This window comes from Balaenoptera musculus, chromosome 8, assembly GCF_009873245.2.
Source record: "Balaenoptera musculus isolate JJ_BM4_2016_0621 chromosome 8, mBalMus1.pri.v3, whole genome shotgun sequence".
Lineage (NCBI taxonomy): Eukaryota > Metazoa > Chordata > Mammalia > Artiodactyla > Balaenopteridae > Balaenoptera > Balaenoptera musculus.
In genome coordinates, this window is record NC_045792.1 from 68,361,121 (window position 1) to 68,383,358 (window position 22,238).

At 42.5% G+C, this 22,238-nt stretch overlaps 1 protein-coding gene across 1 annotated transcript in view; it reads left to right on the forward strand.

The window, feature by feature from the left end:
* The first annotated feature begins 399 nt into the window (after positions 1 to 399).
* INSC (INSC spindle orientation adaptor protein) overlaps positions 400 to 22,238 on the forward strand; it is a 121,845-nt gene continuing 100,006 nt past the window's right edge. The window contains exon 1 of the mRNA XM_036861206.1: positions 400 to 500. Coding sequence (XP_036717101.1) covers positions 466 to 500 — 35 coding nt within the window. The 5' untranslated portion in view covers positions 400 to 465. The remainder of the gene's footprint in view (positions 501 to 22,238) is intronic.

Here is a 22,238-nt window from a genome sequence, read left to right on the forward strand (position 1 = left end):
GCACCCAAACCCCTCCTTGTTTTGTTTCAGTTCCAACGCACTCCCTTTCCTCTCCAGATGTTGGCATGTGGGGCACATGTGGGCATCAGGGCCGGGACGGCTCCGAGGGTCCGGGATGCTTACCCGCCGTGACTCCCGCCCGGCCCCGTGTGAGCCAGGTCTCTAATTAGACTTGACCGCGTCCCCATTCCAGGGCTCCCCACAGCTGAGAGCACAAAGTTTGCACTGCCAGGGGCACCAAAAGAGCCTCGCAGCCCGGCTGGGACTGCAGGCAGCGGTGGCTGACGCGGGGCAGAGGTTTGGCAGCGAGCGGACTGTTGCCAGAGGTCCTGCGGCGGCGGGCGGGAGCGGCGGGCGGGGGCAGAGCGGGGTGGGGCGCGGGCAGCCGGCGGCCCTCGGGCTGGGCCACCGAGCAGGTCACTTGCTCGCAGCCTCTGCAGCCCCAGCTGTGCCTGCCGCCGCTGCATGCAGCCGCGCACACGCGCTCTCACTCGCTCCGAGTAAGTAGGCGGCGCTCCCCGGGCTGGATTCGGTGCCCAGCCCGGTCCGGGACAGAGCATGCTTGTGACTATTTGGATAGTAAGTGTAAGTGTATCAGTGTGAGTGCCTGTGAGTGGGAGCGAGCGCCAGTGGGAGGACGTGTGTCTGGGCTGGTATGTGAGCACAGGGAACTTTCTAGCATATGTCCCAGGGTGTGAGTGTGTCAATGTGTGTGGGAACTTCTGTGTAGGTGGGCCTGGAGTGCGCCCATAGGTGGCACGTGTGTCTGTGTGGCCCTTGCTGCCCCGTGTCTGTACGCTGGATATGCATTGGTGAGCGTCGTAGGCAGGCTCCACGGGGCTGAGTGGGTGCATGAGCCGATGGCTGGATGCGTGTGAGTGAGCAGATGAAGACAAGCTGGGGATAAGGAGTGTTATCTGAACTCAGACTTTCTAGGGTGACCCGACTTGTCCCCAGCTGGGATGCCTTCTCTGTGGGTCACTCGGCTTTGGTTTCTCAGGACTCTGAGCGGGGCAGGAGTTCAGCGCCAACACTGGAGTGAATGGGGGTCTGAGCCAGCCTAGCTGACTGGCCAGGGTTGGGGAGACAGCTTGGAGACAGCCCCACTGTCACTCCAGGGGGAGGTGGGAGGACCACTCAGCCATGCCCACACACAGACACTCACAGGGCACCCACACCCACACCCTCACAGCTGCTCATGTGTGCACAACTTCCCGCCACCCACACCAGTCTTGCACACGTTGTATCTCAGGAGGGCCATGTAAACACTCACCTGCTTTCAGTATGTACATCTGAGGACAGTGACACATATCCAAAAGGTATCTCCGTGGGCAAAACGCATATGCACAAACATGCACCCCTGGCTTGACCCACTCTCAGCCTTTTAGGCCCCCTTTTCGGTCCCCTTTAGCCTACATGTGGCACCTTGGACAAGTCTAAGAAACTGGCTTTAGTAGGAAATATCTTAAGCCGGGGGCTTTGGCTGGGGGGTCAGGGCAGATGTTGATACAACGCCTTCAGAGTGTCCCATTTGATCTGGAACTGAGGCTGCTCTTGGAGTAGTCTTACCTTTTTAGAAGTGAAAAGGACCGTCTGGCAAAGCAAGCAGGGCCAGTCTGGGATCTGAGGCAGAGCTCAGCACCTGTAATTTGCTCCACGCTCTAGTTTATTCTCTGGATTCCCCCTGCAGCAGAAAAGCAGTGAGCCTTCTGTGGGCTGGGCCCAGACAGTCATCTGACAGGCAGGAGAAGTGAGTTGAGCTGGGTTGATTTCTGCTCTTTTTTGGTTTTAGTCAACCCTGTTTTGAGTCTCCCATCTGCAGGCGAGGCTGAAAGGGAGAGCCTTTGCTTTGCTCCTTTCCAGTGGAAAAATGAGGTACCCACTGTGAATCCCAGGCTGGTTCCCCAGTTTTAGTTCATCAAATACATATACCTACCAATCAGAATTTCAGAGCAACAATTAGGACTCATAGAGCATCAAGGCAACCCTGTTAAGGTAACATAGTTCCAATTTAAAAGAGAAATCAGACAACCCCCAAAATGGTAATAATAACAACCACTATTTATTGAATCTATAATACATGCTTTATTTCATTTACTTTTCATAGCAAGCAACCTTATTAGGTTAATAGTCCCATTTTTGTTTTCCCTCTGACAAGGAAATTGAAGCTTAGAGTGCTCAAGGAATTTCTACAGGTCTGTGTGACTGCTGAGCTCATGACATCACCTGTGTGTTTCCCTTCTTACTCTGGCTGCCAGGAAGATCTTAGTTCATCATATTGCTTCATCCTAGTAAATGTGTTCGTTGGAACCATGGCTTTGACTTTTAATTTCTGCTTTAATAACTTTATAGTATACCCATCTTTAACTGTAAACTCCTACATCCTTCATAGAAAGAGATCAGAATAAATAAATGAACAATCAGCAATTAAGCATTCTATTGGTCTCTGAGGATGAGATGAGGTTGCACGGATTTGGGGGGGACATCTCCAATTTCAAATATTTCATCTGGTTTTCAAACCATATGTCTCAATTTTGGCTTCTGTATTTTGGGGCTCTGATTTGTGACCATGTCTTGGGGCTTTTCTTCCCAGCAGCTCTGGGAGAAAATGCCCATCTCTGTGCTGGCTCAGACAATGGGGATTGTTGTGAATGAATTGGGCCATTGATAAACGTCCCCTCCTCTGACTGCTTCAACTGCCAGCTTCTCCCTGTCTCAAAAGCATGAGTGTCTGGGTGCCCGAAGGAGTTTGACCCCTGCCCTATGCCTGGCCCTGGCCCTATGGCCACCCCTTCCTCATGTGACCCCGCCTAGGCTCAGGGCTCTGCTGAGAGGTCTGTGTCTCTTGGATCTAAGCTCTGCCTCCCTCAGAGGAGACCACGTGGACCACATGGTCTGTGATCAGGGATGGACCTTTTGGAGCCAGAGCTCAGGATGAGGAGCATGGACACACATGAAGGGCCCTTCTGCCCCCTCCCCTGGATCTGTGAGGCTATAGGCTAGTGCTCAGTTTTTCCTTTTCCCCATGAGGGGCTCTCAAGTCTGCCACGTGGTCAGAAAGTCAATTGTCACCTCTTATCTGCAAGAGATGTGTGTCACCAGGGTCATCTGAATGCAGGACAGGGCTCTAGCCACACTGCAAAGTTGGCGAGACCCCTAACTAATTTACTCTAAGACTGATTCTTTTAGCCTGCCCAAGGCTATTAGTATTTGGAGAGGGGAGGAGTGGGGGGCAATGCTTAGCACTAAAGATTACTTACAAGGACTCTCGTGGTGGGCTTTCAGGCGTTGTGTTGAGATCTTGCTTCTCAGTATGCATTAAGTCACCCGATGCTGGCAGCTGTTTCCCATGTTCAAGATTAATCCTCCCAGAAGCACTTGGTTACAAAGGGGAGGAGAAATCATTGGCCTGAGGCCCCAGGAGATGCCTGGCACTGGGTGGTGTGCTGGTGGGTTGGTGCGGGTGACGGGTTTGTACCTTCCCAGGTAAATGCCACCTCAAAAAGGTAAGACTAAGACTTGATTGCATCTCTGCTGAGGATTCTGGGTGTTCCCTGGACTTTAAGCTCAACCAAGTGAAAACAGGTTTAACATCCAGCAAGAGAGCACTGGGTGAGGCGGTCAGAACTTCTGTGGGGGAAGGCTTACTCACGGTTACTCACACGTTTTAGTGTCTACTAAGGGCCAACCCCCTTGTTAGGCTCTTTGCATCTTTTGTTTCAGGAAACCTCTGGAACAATGCTGGGAGACAGGCACTGCTATTTTAAAGATAGGGAAACTGAAGCACAGCAAGGTTAAATGATTAGCCCAAGGTCAGAGCCAGCAACAATTTCATCCCAGGTCTGTCTGATGCTGGAGTCTGTGGTGAAGACTGTGGTCTGTGGTCCACTGACCACTCCCCAGTTCAAAGGCCCTGAAAGCAGGGAAGTCCAGGCCTTTGGGCCAACTGGGGAAGAGCTGAGGGCTTGCCTTCTCTGGCTCTAGGACCTGAATATCATCAGCATCACTGGCCTTTCCAGCCTCAGATGGAGACTGCTGCTCTCTGGGAAGCAGGGGTGGGGTGGGGAAGGCCTCCCAGGCCGGGCAGGGATACCCTTGCCAAGCCCGCCCCCTCCCTGCCAGCCACTCCCTTGGGGTGGGCTTCTGTGTCTTCACTTCTTCCCTGGAGCAATCTCTGGGGACCGAGCCTACACCCAGACACTGTGATCCAGCCAGCCCAGTCCCTCCTCTTCCTGCTACATGGTGCCCTCAGTGCCAAGCTCTGGGGGAGTCCTGGATCCTCTGAGGATGTCTCTGGGCAGACCAGACCCTGTTCGGCGTGAGGCAGTGTCTAGGCGTCAGCAATTTGGCTGGGTAATTGTGTATAGTGTTCACTTTCTGCTGGAGAAATGGAGGTTTTGTCTTACAAACCAAATATCCTGGGTTTGGAAACCATGTGAAATGCAGCCTGTCGTCTGGGGGTGTGGGCTGCATTGTGGGTCTGTGTGCGGTGCTGGTTTAAAAGACATGGTCGAGGGACAGAACGATTGACTCAGGCCATCTTGTTGCCTCTGATGGAGGGTCAGAGGTGGGCTGCATGTACTGGCAGTGTGCAGAGAAAAGAGCACGGGCTTTGCCGTCAGACAGATCTGACTCGGAGCCTGTTTCCACGTCTGTAAAAAGGGGTTCCTTATGATGCAGTGGTGATGCTAGCACTGGAAAGTTTATTGAAGTGTAGTGTCCAGCATAGAACAGGTCAACTGTAAATGACATATTCTTCCTTCTTGTCCCACCTACCTTCTCGGAAAGAACACTGGGCTGATGGCAAGAGATCTGGATTCCAGCTCTAGCTCAGCCTCTGGGTACATTGTTTTCTCTTACCCTCTCTGGGCCTCACTTTCCTCATGCATAAAATTAGAAGAACTAATTTCCCTTATTCTTCTATATTTTTTGAGGATTGTGAAAGAGACTGAAGTCAGAGAGCTCTCTTGGAGGATGCAGAAAGTTTAGTCACTATTTTTCATGTATCCATGCTGTAGTATTAACTGAGATCCTGTCATGTGCCAGGGCCCGTGCAGAGCACTGGGCATACAGGTGTTGGGAATATCCCAGTCCTCAAGGCAAGACAGGATTGTGAACAAACAGTGACAAGCCTGTCTGTGGGACATGATCATGGCAGGTATTAGTGTATCAGAAGAGGAAGTGTCACCCCTAACTGGGGCAATCAGGGAGGCCTTACCAGAGGTGAAAATTCCTGGTCTGGATCTGGAAAGATAACAGGAAGATTCCAGGAGGATAAGAGGAGGGCTTTCTAGGCTGAGAGACCAGCACATGCGAAGGCACAGAAATGTTGCCTCGTGTGGTAAGCTTGGGGGACTTGAGGCAGTGAGGGTACTGGTCAGTATTGATGAGAGAGAGATGGGAGACTTTACAAAGGGCTGTCGAGTGTCAGGCCTTGATGGCTGTGCTGAGGTGTTTTGATTTTTATCATGACAGTTGTGGGCAGCCCCTGAGGTATTTTAAGCAGGGGAGGGTCATGGTTGGATATGGGCTCACTTATTCATTCAGCAAACATAAAAACAAACAATTTTATGTCACCTTTAATTTTGATATCATATCAAATTAATGAAAATTTGCAAGACTGGTAAAAGAAATCCATCTTTATCTGTATCCCTTAATTGATTACAAGACACTGCATTTACTTCATTTTTTTTCATTCCTTCTCTCTCCAACAATATAAAAATACATTATTTTTTATTATTTATGTATATTTCAATTATCTGTATAATTTATACTTTATTGTTCATTTATTATAATTATATATTTATGGTTTTATCATGTATATGTATATATGAATACATACATGTATATGAATACATATAAAATATTCATATTTCTGATCAATTTAAGAGTAAATCGGAGACATGGTGCCTCTTTGCCCGTAAATACTTAAGTGTGTATTTCCTTAAAAAAAAGATATACTCTTACTACAATACAGTTGTGTCCCAATAATGTCTCTATAGCTCTCCTGTCTCCCTCGCCCCGTTCAGGGTCCAAGCCACAGATGGCATTTTGTTATCATGTCTCCTCAGTCTTCTTTAATCCAGAGCAATTCCTCTGCTTTATCTTTCTTGACCTTTGTGTTTTGAATGGTATAGGCCAGTTATTATGTTGAATATCCCTCCATTTGGGTTTATCTGATGGTTCTACATGACTGGATTCAAGCTATGCATGTTGGGCAGGAGTACCATGAAGTGAGGTTAGCATACCAGCAAGCACAGGCTGCGGGGACTGTCCCAGTGCTGGTGATGGAAGCTTTCGTCACTTGCTTGAGGTGACGTTCACCAGTTTCTCCTGTGAAATTACTGTTTTTCCCTTAGTAATCAATAAGTAATTTGTGGAGAGATACTTCGAGGTTTTGTAAACATCCTGTTCCTCATCAAACGTTTAATCACTAATTTTATCATCATTGATACTTTTGAATCCATCATTTCTTCTGTATTTATTAGTTGGCATTTTTCTGTAGGAAAGATCTTTCCCTTCTCCTTTTCTTTCTCTTTCTCTTTATCTCTCTCCTCCCTTCCTCCCTCCCTCCTTTCCTCCCTTCCTTCATTACTATGAACTCATAAATTCTTAATTAATTTATTCAATGGGTTTAATCAATTTGTATATTTTATTTTGATGTTCGAAATGTACAAGATTTGATCAGTGGGAGGTTCTCAGACTGGCTCTTGTTTCTTTTGACTTTTCCCCATGATTCTCTGAGCATTTGGTTACTGTTGCTCTAGCAAGATGTTCCAGGCTCATTTTGTTCTTTCCTTGCTCCAGCCCTGGAATTAGTCATTTCTCCAAGGAGCCCTGGATCCTTTTAGTGAAGAATAGTATTAGAAACCAAGACCTGGGGCTACATGTGCTCCCTGTTACTGGTGTGTCATTGCATTTATGCCCTCTTAGCAAACAGAGCTAGGGTATATACTTATATGTCCATATTTATTTCTTTAATAAAAAAATAAAGCAAATTATTATAGGTTTTTAGAAAGAAAAACTCAAGTGATTGAGACAGAGAGTGAGAGGATAGTGTGGTTTAGATGGGTGGTGAGGGAGGGACTGTTCGAGGCGGCGGTATTTAGAAAGACCTACAGTGTGGAAAGGATGGATTAGAAGGAGAGAGAGCCTGGAGATTCTTTCAATTATCTAGGAAATAATTACAAGGACCTGAAATAGACAGGCAAGAGAGGAAGTAGAATCAGGTAGCTGGTTGAATGCAGAAGGTGAGGGAGACGAAGGAGGGAGATAGACATCTCCAAGGTCTGTCAAGCTGAGTGTGTCCAAAACGGAATTTCTGCATTCTTGCTTGGCAGTGTCCTATTCATATGTGCTCCTCTCCAGGTATTTCAGATCTCATTGAATGGCTCCTTCATCTATACAGCTGCACAAGTCAGAGAGAGCTGGCAATCATCTTCAACACCTTTCTCTCTCAAAGCTCATATACAATCCACCACCAAGTCTGTTGATGTTCTCTTGAAAATCTCTCCCCAATCCGTCACTTCTCTCCGTCTCCACCAGTATCACTCTAGTTCAAGGCACCATTTTCATCTTACCAGACTACTGTGAGAACTTCCTAACTGGTCTACTTATACTCCCTCCAATTTGTTGTCACACAGCAGCCAAATGTATTTTAAAACACAGCTCATGGGCTTCCCTGGTGGTGCAGTGGTTAAGAATCCACCTGCCAACGCAGGGGACATGGGTTTGAGCCCCGGTCTGGGAAGATCCCACATGCCACGGAGCAGCTAAGCCCGTGCGCCACAACTACTGAAGCCTGCTCACTTAGAGCCCGGGCTCTGCAACAAGAGAAGCCACAGCAATGAGAAGCCTGTGCACCACAACGAAGAGTAGCCCCCGCTCGCCGCAGCTAGAGAAAGCCCGAGCACAGCAACAAAGACCCAACACAGCCAAAAATAAATAAAATAAATTAATTTTTTAAAAAAAGTTTTTTTTAAAAAAAAACACAACTCAGGTCATTTCCCTCCTTAAAAATACTTCAGTTGCTTCCTATTGATCTTAAGCTAAAGATCAACCTCTTTAATAAGCCTACAAAGTCTAATTTGTCTGACCCCTGCCTCCACTCCTACACCCTCTCACCCAGCTCTTTCTTCACCCTCTCTCCTGGCCTTGTCTCAGTCCCTTGGGCTTGTCAGTTGGCAAGGCCACAGGCCTTTGCATTTGCTGTTCTTCTGCTTAGAACACTCTTCCTTCGTGTCTTCACCTACTGAATTCCTACTTATATCTCAGCTCTCAGCTCAGCTGTCACTACCATGATTAGGTCAAATCCCATTTTATAGGGCTTTACAACACCATGTACCACCTTCAAGGCTTTATCATAGTTGTGATTTTACATTTATTTACAATTTTTTCATGATAATTAATGTTTACTTTTCCTATTTGATGATGAGTTTTGCTCATTGCTTTATCCTAGTAGTTAGCATGTTACTGACACATGTCACAAATATTTGTTGGATGGATGAATGAATGAATGAATGAAGTTTTATCAGCTGAGCAACCAGCTGGTGGTGCCATTCAGTAGAATAAAAATTCTAGGGGAGAAGTAGATTTGGGGAGAAAGATAATTCATTTTAGGACATGTTACATTTGAGGTACCTCTCAACCATGTCTGCCCCCCCCAAACATCTTAACGTCTTCTGGGCAAACAAATTAGACTGTCATTCAAGAGCTTTGAGGGGACTGGTGATAGGTGACAGCTAATTCCTGGGCAATTCTAAGGAGCTCCTGGAGAAGATAGCTAAATCACATGGCATCCCTGAGCTGTACCCCCCTTTCTGGTTTGTAGAGGATACAGGAGATCTGAGGGGCCTCCAGGTGGTTTGACCTGGCTCCTTGGCTGCTACGAAGGATTTAACAAACATTTATGAAGGCTCCTTGGAACTTGAGAGTTACGTGCATGATTCATGTGGGTCAGGAATTGCCAACCTTCTCCCCACCCCTGAGACTGCACTAGATATAGGCCTAAAAGAGAATTCAGAGAGGGTCTTACTAAGTCCAGTGAGCTCTCCTTGCAAAGATGCCAGTAGTCACTCCAGCTCACTCACTCCTGCATTCCTCACTCACTCGTTCAATATCTGTTTCGCCTTCACTCAGTCACTTACCCGCCCAACCACATGTATCCATCCACAAACAAGAGTTTATGTTGGATCTGTAGCAGGACTCAAGGCTGATGAGTCACCCTCCCCGCCCTCTCCTTCATCCCTCTTTCATATGGTCCTCACAGCCCAGGAGCCCAGATGAGGAGATGTCAGGGTGGGGAGGTGTCACTTTACTGGTCGAAGGCCGTGTGTGCTTGCAGGGTGTTACCAGGAAGAGAGAGAGATGCCACCACACCAACTGCTCCTCTTATTTCACCTCCTGCTTTTCTAGTGTCCCGTCCCCTCTTTCAATGGTGATGAGAGCTTAGGAATTAAGCTCCTTGATCAGAGAGGTAGAAGGTGGTAGCTGGGCTCTGCAGAGATACTTGGGGCTCAGGCTTGAAAGGGAAAGAGAGACACAGCTGCCCATGAGCCCCACCATGGAGAAGAGGACACTTTTGTTTTCTTCTTCATTTTCTACCAGGATTGCCCTTTTAACCCTGTGGAATTTGCAGAGAGGCTGGGGGGAGGGCGGGACAGTGGGATTTAAAATGTGGCATTTGGAAACCAGGCAGTAGACTAATCCTGGCCCCACCCCTCCGGAAGCTGCTCTTTCAGTTCTCTGAGGTTTGTCATTTACAAAGAGCCCCACAGAATGGGCGCTGTCCATCTGCCATGACATCAGACAGGGTTGGGGCTGAGCAGACATAGGACAATGGCAGCCACATCAGATAAGAGCACCTTGGAAAAGTGCCCGAAGATGCCCAGGATCTAAGTTACAGACTCATTCACTCATTCCCTCTCTCACTCATTCATTCAACAACAATCTACTTAGCACCTACTCTGTGCCAGGCATTGTTCTAGGCACTGGAGATACAGCAGTGAGCAAAACACATGCCCGAGTAGAATTGCTTTCTGATGTGGGAAGATAGTAAACAGGTTGATATATGCAAAGTGGTGCTGAGTGCTGTGGAGAAATATAAAGAATGGTAAGGGGGTTCCAAGGGTAGGAGGGGACTTGTACATTTATACCAGGTCAAGAGGTTCTCTCTGATATGCAGATATTTAAACAGAGGCCAGGAGGCAGTGGAAGGGCAAGCTATGTGAATACTGGGGGGAGGAGCAGTCAGAACTTCAGGATTCTGGGTGTCCTGTGGTCTGAGGGGTCAGAGTAAGCTTCTAGGGGGAGGCCGCGTTTAAGCTGAATCTTGATGTGTGGGGACAGCAAGTCAGTCCTGAAGAATAGCAGGGAACTTGCCTTGAAGCGTGAACATAAGGGACATGTCGGGAAGGACAGTTTGGTAAGGCCCAAAGAGGCAGGGTAGGCTGGAAACAGGGTCTGGAGAGTCATGAGTGCCAGGCTAAGGAGTTCAGACCTGAGTTGAGGGACACTGGGGAGACATAATAGATTTTCAGCGAGATGTCACAATGAGAGCTGTGTTTTAAGCGGCTGAAACTAATATTAGAATAGGCTGGGGACTGGGCAGCCAGCAAGAAGACAAGCGCCTTGGGTGAGCCTGCTTGGCCTTATGGCCACCAAGGACCCTGAGGCTGGGGGGAACGCTGGGTGGCCCCAGATGCACAGCAGGCAGGGATACAGTGATGTAGGGGCTATAATGGCCGACAGAAGCAGCAGGTGATGTGAGTGGTCATCGTTGGGACAAAACCCTAGATGTCTCCTGTAACTCAAATCTGTCTTTGAGCAAAGAACACAGAGCAGTCTGGGTTCTGGGGCAGAGCAAGCTGGAGAAAAGAGTTTGGGTCTCATCTCTGGCCACAAATGACTATTTTAGAAGCTTCTGGGGAGGGGGTCCTTGGATTGTAGGAACATTTGGTTCAGAGGAGAGCTTATCTAATCCAGCCCTCTCCTCTCACAGATGGGAAATTGGAAGCCCAGAAAAGGGGCATAAATTGTCCAAGGCCATATAGAGCACGTGTGGCAGAGAAAGGTCAAGCATCTTATTTGAACTCATCTTGGAGGAATTACTATGTCTTATTTAATTACACATTTATATATAAATCTTTCAGTGGAAGAGGAAATTCTAAGAAAAAGGAAATTGTTTTATTCATCGACTTCTCTATCATCTAGCTGCAGCCTGATGCAGAGCAGATGCTCTCTTGACCTGGACCGAGGCTGATGTTAGACTGGTCTCAGATGTGGGAGCAGGAGCTGCCTGTGAGTGAGGGAGAGCCGGGCTTTGGATCTCCCTCATGCACTCACGTGGCCTGGCCTGCGACCATCTCTACCTCAGTCATACTCACAGCCCTCGGCAAAGGGACCATGGATGTGAGAGAGTGTGGGGGCTGCTGTCACAAGGGTGCCTGCCAGAGGGAGAGGTGACAGGTGTGGTGAGGGGCTGGGTGTTCTGGGTCTGAGGCCACTGCAAGAGAGAGAGGCCCTGCCCAGCTTGAGAGAGCAGCCCACAGGGGGTTTCACAGCCGCTAGCTGGGCACCTGGGATGCATGTTTGGGGTGAAAGTGCAGTGCTTGGTCTGGCCTGCAGCTGGGCCCCCAGGGATTTCACCAAACCCACTTGTTTTCAGCCCAACCCTGCTGTCCCAAGGAGCTGAAGGCCACAGTTTTAAGAAGAGGTCCTGTTCTTTCCCCACAGCATGCAGAAGTCTATGACTTAACAGCAGGATTTCAGATGGAATTGTCCTTTGCTGTGCTTCCATCCTCACATTCAGGATCCTAGTCAGGGGGTGAGGGGGCTGAGCTGGAGACAGTTTCCTGAAAAGTCAGAGGGATTCAAGCTATAGCTCCTGCCAGCCCAGACCCCTGCATCTGTGCTGGATGAGTAATTGGTTCTTAAGCTCTTGGTCAACACAATCTGTTTGTCTTGCACTATGGTGCTGGCAGAGGGATTTCCAGAGCGGAATGAGTTATACGCATCAGCACACTGAACCTGTAGACCCAGGAAAATAAGTGTCCTGAGTTTGGCATCCCTCAGTGAATGTCCTGGGGGAGGCAGTGGGGTTTTCTTCAGGTGTGGGGTCATCACCCTCTCAAGGTAGCATCGTGGACTAGGCCAGGTTTTGAACAGAACCTGAGAGGAAGGGAAGAAGGAACTTAGATTCTAGTCTGGGTTCAGCTACAAATTTACTCTGTGACTTGGGCAAGTCTTTTGCCCGCTCTGAACCTCAGTTTCCTTTTCATGAACCACAGGGTTGTAAAACTGGGTTCCTGAGGACCTGTCCTATGATATTCCATGTTTCTTGCTTACATAATACTAAAAGGAATTTTGGTTAAGACCCTAACTTTGAGATTTCTATCCTCGCCCAGGTCTCTTTTACTTTGCCTGAAATTCCGCCTTTGGTTCTTTTAAGAGGCTCTTATTTCCATATTGACTAACAAAATCCCTCTTATTTTTATGACCTTGTATAGGGATACAAAGCAGTGTAATCTTCTAGTTGTATTTCAGCCTTTATAACAACTGTGCCAGGTAATCAAAGATATATTATTTCCAGTTTGCATTTGAAAAAAGAGGCCCAGAGAGGTTAAGTAGTTTGATGAATTTCACAAAGTTAGTTGCTGGCAGAGCTGAGGTGAGGCTGCAGGTTTCTTGGCTGTTGGCTTATGTTCTTTTGTGCTACCCTTTGGGTTTGGAAAGGGAGTTCTAAAGGCTGCATGGGATGGGGGTTGTAGTGTTCATGAGGTGGCACAAGTACCAGGATGACAGCATCTGCTCCCGCATACCTGTACCACGTAGGCTGAGGTGTTCTTAGCCTGGGGCAGCCCACCCAACCCAGGCACAGTAGTGAAGGGCTGTGCTGGCCGCTCTGCCTGCTTATGCAAAGGCAGGTCAGGGCAAAAAGCAGGCCCTCTGCAGCAGCTTTCTCACTGATGATCCTGTGTTCTTGTCTGCCGTAGACTATTTTAGCAGGGTGGTGGGTATCCGGCAAAGCCCAGGTCTTTCTTTTTTTTTTTTTTTTTTCCTTTTTCTCCCAGCTTTATTGAGCTGTAATTGACATATAGCATTTTATAAGTTTAAGGTGTATAATGTGATCAGTTGATATACATATTTATTGTGAAGTGATTACCACAATAGGGTTAGTTATGCATCTATCACCACACATGGTTACCTTTTTATTCATGTGGTGAAAACTTTGAAGATCTATTCAATACTTTCTTAGCAACTTTCAAATATACAATACAGTATTGTAAACTATAGTCACCATGCATACATTAACTCTCCAGAACTTAGTCATATTATAACTGAGAATTTGTACCTGTCAATCAATATCTCCCCATATGCACTAACCCTCAGCCCCGGGCAACCACCAATCTACTTTCTGTTTCTATAGTTCAGCTTTTTTAGATTCTACATATAAATGAGGTTATACAGTGTTTGTCTTTCTCTATATGACACTTTGCATAATGCTCTCAGGGGCTATCTATGTTGTCACAAATGGCAGGATTTCCTTCTTTTTTTATGGCTGAATAATATCCCATTGTGATATATATGTGTATTATATATATATTTTTTCTTTTCTTTTTCTTTCTTTCTTTATCCATTCATTCATTGAAGGACACTTAGGTTGTTTCCATGTCTTAGCTATGGCGAATAATGCTGCAAGGAATATAGGGGTGCAGATATCTCTTGGAGATAGTGATTTCATCTCCTTCAGACATACCTAGAAGTGGAATTGCTGGATCACATGGTAGTTCAATTTTGAATTTTTTTGAGAAAACTTCATACTGTTTTCCATAGTGGCTACACCAACTTACATTTCCACTAATAGTGCACAGTGGTTCCCTTTTCTCCACATCCTCACCAGCGCTTGTATCTTGTCTTTTTGATAATAACCATTCTAACAGGTATGAGGTGATATCTCATTGTGATTTTGATTTGCACTTCCTGATGATTGGCGTTAAATACCTTTCATATACTTGTTGGTCATTTGTATGCCTTCTTTGGAAAAATGTCTATTCAAGCCCGCTGACCATTTTTTCAATTAGTTTTTTGTTTTGTTTTGTTATTGAGCTGTATGAGCTTCTTATATATTTTGGATATTAACCCCTTAGCAGTTAAATGGTTTGCAAATATTTTTCCCAGTTTCCTGTAGGTTGCCTTTCACTTGTTTCTTTTGCTGTTCAGAAATTTTTTGTTTGATATAGTCCCACTTGTTTATTTTTACTTCTGTTGCTTATGCTTTTGGTGTTAAATCCAAAAAGTCATTGCCAAGACCAGTGTCAAGGGACTTTTATCCTAGGAGGTTTAGAGTTTTAGGACTGACATTTAAATTTTTTTTTTAACATCTTTATTGGAGTATAATTGCTTTACGAGACATTTAAATTTTTAATTCATTTTGAGTTAATTTTTGTGAGTGGTAAAATGTAGGGGTCCAATTTCATTCTCTTGCATATGAATATCCAGTTTTCCCAGTACCATTTATTGAAGAAACTCTCTTTTCTCGTTTGAATATTCTTGGCTTCCTTGTCAAATATTAGTTGACCATATATGCAGGGGTTTATTTCTGGGTTCTTGATTCTTTTCCATTGGTCTATGTGTCTGTTTTTATGCTAGTCCCATATGGTTTTGATGCTATAGCTTTGTAGTATAGTTGGAAATCTGAAAGTGTGATGCTTCCAGCTTTGTTCTTCTTTCTCAATATTGCTTTGGCTATTTGGGGTCTTTTGTAGTGTTATATGAATGTTAGAATTTAAAAAAAAATTTCTGTTAAAAAAGCCATTAGATTTTTTTTTTTAATTTAATTAATTTATTTATTCATACCTATTTCTGGCTGTGCCGGGTCCTCGCTTCTGTGCGAGGGCTTTCTCTAGTCGTGGCAAGTGGGAGCCACTCTTCATCGCGGTGTGCGGGCCTCTCACCATCGCAGCCTCTCCCGTTGTGGAGCACAAGCTCCAGACGCGCAGGCTCAGCAGTTGTGGCTCACGGGCCCAGTTGCTCCACGGCACATGGGATCCTCCCAGACCAGGGCTCGAACCCGTGTCCCCCGCATTGCATTGGCAGGCAGATTCTCAACCACTGTGCCACCAGGGAAGCCCGCCATTAGATTTTTGATGGGGATTACATTGAGTCTGTAGATAGCTTTGGGTAGTATGAACATTTTAACAATATTAATTCTTCTCCTCCATGAACATGGGCTATGCTTCCATTTATTTGTGTCTTCTTTAGTTTCTTTCATACATGTCTTATTTGTCAGTGTACAGATATTTCACTTCTTTGGCTAAATTTATTCCTAAGTAATTTATTCTTTTTGATGCTATTGTAAATGGGATAGTTTTCTTTATTTTTCAAATAGTCTGTAGTTAGTGTATAAAAATACAACTGATTTTTGCATGTTGATTTTGTATCCTGAAACAAAAAAAAATTACTGAATTCATTTATTAGTTCTAACAGCTTTTTGGTGGAGTCTTCAGGGTTTTCTATATGTAAGATTATGTCATCTGCAAACAGAGACAGTTTCACTTCTCCTTTCTGATTTGAATGTCTTTTATTTTTTTCTGGCTTAATTGTTCTGGCTAGGACTTTTAGTACCATGTTGAATAGGAGTGGTGACAGTGGGCACCCTTGTCTTGTTCTTGATCTTAGAGGAAAAGTTTTCAAACTTTCACCATTGAATATGATGTTAACTGTGAGTTTGTCACATCTGGCCTTTATTATGTTGACGTATGCACCTTCTATACTCAATTTGTTGAGAACTTTTCTCATGAGAGGGCGTCAGATTTTGTCAAATGCTTCTTCTGCATCTATTGAGAGGAACATATGGCTTTTATCCTTTTTTCTATTAATGTGGTATATTACATTTATTGATATGTGTATGTTGAACCCTCCTTACATCTCAGGATAAATCCCACTTGATTATTCAAACTGAATTTAATAGCACATTAAAAGGATCATATACCAGGTCTTCTTAATTAACCTTCCATTTCTCATTTTCAGAAGCTTTCTCATATGCTTTTCCTGGAGATGGGCTGGGCTTTTCTGTCTGCAGAAGGGGGTTCTGAGAGCAACCCTCTTAGCTGTTTCTCTCTTGCCCAAACCAGCTCAGTCTTTGCTCTGGGGCAAGAGGGAGGCTCAGGGGCAATAAGTGTGGGCAAGAAGGAGCTCTCCCCTCATATACCAGGCAGGAGCAACAGTGGGAATCACCCGCAACCCCTCCCAATTCACTTTCTGCTTATGCTTTGGGATGTACGTATGTGCTTTCACTCTGTCTCTCCTGTTTCCCTCTCCTCTCTCATTAATCAAGTTTCCACACTTGCTTTGGTCTATTTTGGGGCTTGCTATTCAATTCTCTAAGTTTATTCCAGGGTCAATATCACATTGTATTTACTGTTTGAAAATAAATCTTACTATCTGGCAGGAAAAGTCCTCCCAATTTCTTTATTTTTTCAATAGTAGTCTTGGGTTTACTCATCAAGTGCTAGGAAAGAACATTGTGGGGATTTGATTGGGATTGCATGGAATCTATAGGTCAATTTATGGCGAATTGACATTTTCCTGTCTATATACATGAGATACCTCTTCATTTATTTTGGCCTTCTTTAATATCTTTTAACAATATTTTATCATTTTCTCAATAAGGGACTTGCACATTTTAAGATTAATTTTTGTATACCTTATATATCTTTGTTGCTTTTGTTAATGCCCTCTCTTCTATTTCATTTTATTTTTGTGCTGGTGTCTAGGACTATAATTGACTTTTGTGTATATATATTTTAGCCACCTTTCTAAGCCTTTACATGAATTAAAATAATTTCTTTGTAGATACTTTTGGTCTTTCCACATTGGTAATGAGGGTAACTTGCTAGTTCATGGTACATTTTTATAGGAATTAGGGAAAGATACCATGTCTGGGAAGACATAGACCTATGGAGACTTGGCTTGCCATGTGAACTGCAGGTCTGTGTCTGGTGGACTCAGCCCTGTGTAGGGAGTGTGGCTGAGTGGTCACAGCAGAGGCCAGCTTCAGCCTCCACTCACCCCCTTGGCTGTGTGCTGTTGCGGAAGCCCTGTGGAAAGTCATATCAACTGTGAATAATGATGGTTTTGTTTCTTTCCATTTTTATACATTTTCTTTTTTTCTACACTAGCTAAGATTTTAATACAATAATGAATAGAAGTTGGTGGGAGGTGGCATTTTAATTTTGTTTCTGACCTCACAGGAAATGCTTTCAACATTAAATATGTTGTTCCTGTATATTTTTTTCTCAATAGATGCCCTTTAATTAGTTTAAGGAAGGTCTCTTTTACTCCTAGTTTTCTAAAGGTTTTGTTATGAACAGCTGTTGAATTTTATAAAATTATTCTTCTCCATCTATTGAGATGGTCATAAGGTTTTTCTTCTTTTACCTATTAATGTAGTGAGTTTCATTAATCTATTTTCTAATGTTAAAGCAGACATGTATTTTTAGGCTAAACCCAACTTGGCCATGATTTATTATTCTTTTTATATATATAGCTGGATTCTGTTTACTAATATTTTATTTATTATATTTTTGTCTATGTCTATACATGAGGTTGTCCTAAAGATTTCCTATCTTGTGTTCTTTAGTTTCAGTATCAAAATTATGTCAGTCTTATAAAATGAAGTATGTTTTCTTTTATTCTTATTCTTCGGAAGATCTTGACAAAGGAAGAGTTATCTTTCCTTTGAATGATAGAAACTCATCTGTGAACTTCTCTGTGCCTGGTGTTTTCCTTAAGGGAAGAGTTTTAACTATTGATTAATTTATTCAGTAGGTATAGATCTATTTCTTCTTGAGTCATTTTTGGTAAATTGTATTTTTATAGGAATTTATCTAGTTTATTTATGATTTCAGTGATATTGCAGAATATTCTTGTCCATATAATATTATCCACCATATTCTTTTATTTCTGCTGCATTTGTAGTAATAGACTCGCTTTTATTGCTAATATTGATTTTTTGTGTTTCCTTTCTTTTTTCTGATCTTACCAGTAGTTCATCTATTTTATTTGTTTTCGAAAATGAACGCTATTGGTCATTTCATTTGTGTTTATGTTTTGTTTTGTGTTTTTGTTGTGTTTTGCTTAATGTTTGCTTCTATCTTAACTATTTTTCTCTTGCTACTTTCTTTGAAATTATTCTCTTCTTTTCAAAATTTCTCATGTTGTTAGAAGTTAGAATTCTTCCAATTTTCATATTTTCTAATTTAAGCATGCAATTTTTGCTCTTAATTTTACTTATCAGTATACTATACGATTTATTTTTTAAAATTTTTTAGTACTTTAAAAAATTTTATTTATTTTTATTTATTTATTTTTGGCTGCATTGGGCCTTCATTGCTGTGCATGGGCTTTCTCTTGTTGTGGTTGAGCGAGGGCTACTCTTTGTTGCTGTGCACGGGCTTCTCATTGCGGTGGCTTCTCTTGTTGAGGAGCATGAGCTCTAGGTGCGTGGGCTTCAGTAGTTGTGGCATGTGGGCTCAGTAGTTGTGGCATGTGGGCTCAGTAGTTGTGGCATGTGGGCTCAGTAGTTGTGGCTTGCGGGCTCTAGAATGCAGGCTCAGTAGTTGTGGTGCACGGGCTTAGTTGCTCCACAGCACGTGGGATCTTCCCCGACCAGGGGTTGAACCCGTGTCCCCTGCATTGGCAGGCGGATTCTTAACCACTGTGCCACCAGGGAAGCCCCTATACTGTATGATTTTTATATGTATGTTTTCATAAGCATTCATGTTTATTTTCTAATTTCTGTTATAATTTCTCCTTTGACCTATGACTTGTGTGTTTAAAATATCCAAACATATGGAGGTCTTCATATTGGGGCAGAGATTACAATCTGTAGGATACCAGTCATTTGAAAATTGCTGAAACTTGCTTTAAGATCCAGTCACTAGTCATTAAAAAAAAATCATGACTCATGAATCCTTGAAAAGAATGTGTATTCCTGATAAGTTGAATGCAGTGTTCTGTTCATAAACATTAACTCTAACTTAATTGTGACATTCAAATCTTCTGTATCTTTACTGATATTTTTTTGGCTTGAGCTGTCAATCAATGACAGAATTGTGTTGGAATCTCCATCTGTGATTCTGAACTCGTTCATTTCTCCTTGAAATTTTATCAGTTTTTATTTTGTATATCTGTATTATTGTTATTATGTGCGTCATTATTATATCTTCTTGATAGGCTGAACTTTTTATTTTTATGTAGTGCATCTCTTTACCTCTATAATGCTTATTATCTTAAACTTTGTTTTGTATCATATGAATACATTAACACCAGAATTCTTTAGGTAAATATTTCTATGGTATATCATTTGTTGTCTTTAACTTAAAGCTGTTTCGGGTGTTTTTGTTTTAGGGATATTCCTTGTAGCCAGCACATAGCACACTTTCTCTCTTTCCTTCTCTCTCTCTCTCTCCCTCCCTCTCTTTTTCCTCTTTCTCTCTCTCCCTCCCTCTCTTTTTTCTCTTTCTCTCTCTCTGTCTGTAATGCATGCTTTATAATCTTTGCTTACAAGTGGCTAGTTTAGTTTCTCTCTTCTTACTGTCATTACTATTATTCACTGATACACCCCCACCCCCACCCCACACTTCTTTCCTCTTTTGGATTTTTTTTATTACTTGTTTTTTTCCCCATCTACATATTTGAAGGGTAATATCTATCTCTACCTCTATGTGTATTCTTTTGGTTGGTTACCCTAAATATTATAGCATTAATAATAACCTAATAAGGCTAAAGTTAATTTACATTTCTATTTTCCTCCTCCCAAATAAAAGAAAATTAGAACACTTTAACTTACTTTAGTCATCCCCTTCTGAATTTACATATACATATTTGAGATTTCTCTTTCTTTCCATATCCCACAAATGAGGTATTATTATTGTTTCTTACAGTCAAGGTTTGTTTGTATTTACTCACATAGTAAACGTAAGTTTACTCATCATTCTTTCTTATATTTCAAACCTTCCTTCTGACATTACATTCTTTCTGCCTGAAATAATTCCTTTAGAATTTCCTTTGGTGTGGGATTTTTACTTGTTTGAAAATGTACTTATTTCCTTCTTATTCTTGAAAGAGAGTTTCTTTTGGGATAGAATTTTAGGATAATTATTTTCTGTAATCAGATATTTTTCCACTCTCTCCTGACTTTCATCATTGTTATTTAATGGTCACCTGTAAATCTAATTTCTCTCTTTCTCTGTCTGTCTCTCTGTCTCTGTCTCTCTTTTTACCTTTGGATGCTTTCAAAACTTCTCTGTCTTTTGTGCTCCTTAGTCTTATGAGTTATCTAGGGTATGTATATCTTTTGCATTTTTCCTGCTTGGGATTCATTGGGATTTCTGGATTTGAAAGTTGTTTTGTCTTTCAAAAATTTTGAGAAATGTTTCAGCCACTATTTTTTGGATATCACTTTTCCCCCTATTCTCTCTCTTATCTCCCTTTAGAAATCTGAGTAAATACTTGTGAGGCTATTTTACTTTCTATTCCTTAGCTTTAGTTCTCTTGTATTTTTTGTCTCTTTCTCTCTCCGGGCTGCATTTTAGATTATTTCATTTGTTTTGTCTTTTAATACACCAATCCAATCTTTAGCTGTGATTAATCTGTCCAGTGAGTTTTTCACTTTAATTATTATATTTCAAATTTATATAAGTTCTATCTGGTTCTTTCTGAAATCTGCTTGATCATATTTTATAGCCTCTGTTCCTTGAAAATGTTTCCAAGACTGTCTTTTATTTCTTGAAGCTAAATTCTCTAATCGAGTTTTTTCCCTTCATAGATAATGTGAATTCAGGCTACAAACCTTTCTGAAGGTCATATTGTGGTCATTAATCTCAGGAAAGACTTTACTTCCCTTTAACCCAGCATCAAAGTTGGGAAAGACAACTTTTCTTGCACCTTCTGAATAGGAGATTTATTTCTCATTCACCTTTGCATTGGGTTTCTGACCTTCTAGACCACTATTTTATTGTTTCCCTAGCCCCTAGGATTTGTCCCTTGTCTGCCCTACCCCATACATACATGGAAAAGAAGCTTAGGGAATACAGCATTCAGCAGATATTCTCAGGGCAAAAACTGCCTTCAACTCTTGCTTGTTATTATTGGTTCCTGCTTTTGCTTTCCTTTTGGTTTCTCCAGATTTCCTACATTTTTGCCAGCTAAGTGATACATTTTAAAAACATTAAAACATCTTTATCAATCCTTTAAAATTCTTCTTATGAAGAAGTATTTTAAGATATATGTTGTACCATATTGCTGTACATAAAATTCCTGTATGAACTTTCTCTATAAGAAGAGAAATCAATTTTCAAGTAAAAATCAGATGCTAAAACATAGTGGCATAGTATGGATTTCCTTAAAGAGAGGGTACAGTCATTACCCTCACTCAACTTACTAGCTATGTACAGTAGCAAATTATTGAATCTCTGGATCTTCATTTCCATGTCTTCAAAATGGGGATAATAGTAGTACTAATTATTTTGAAATTTTTTTTGGAAATAAATTAACTTATAAAAAGAACCTAGAAGTGTACTTGACATACAGTTAAGTGCCCAATACCATATTTCATTAAATTTAAGATGCCACAGATTGTAAGATGCCCTGTGACTTCATAAAAAAAAAACATGCTTTCAATTAAACTATGACACAATGCAAAGATGCCATTGACTGAAATTACATCCCAATTTCATATGTTAAAATATGAAAAAACTGCATCTTAGAACCATCTGACAATACTAAATTTTGGCTATTATTATGAATGGATACATATAAGCAAAGACTACAGTGATTGAGAAATGGAACCTTAGTCTCAATTGATAGGACTTTAAATGTTTGTAGATATTTATTCCATTCTACCATTACCTCATCAACTTCTGGACTCTGGCTGTATTGTGCATGAATTAGAGTCCGTGTCCAGAAGGCTAATTGTCAGTAGACAAACACAATATTCTACCATCTTCTCCAAGACTGAAGAGGAAGGGGAAAAACGTATTTAATTGAGAGATCTCTGTGCCTAGCACACTTATGAGTGACTTAAATATCATATTTACTTTAATTTTCACAATTAGGTTAATTAAGATTAGTTGGTGCAACAAACGACCCCCCAGATATTAGTGACTTAGCACATTATGTTTATTTCTTGCTTACTACACAGACTGATATGGGTTGGGTGACTCTGCTTCAAACTG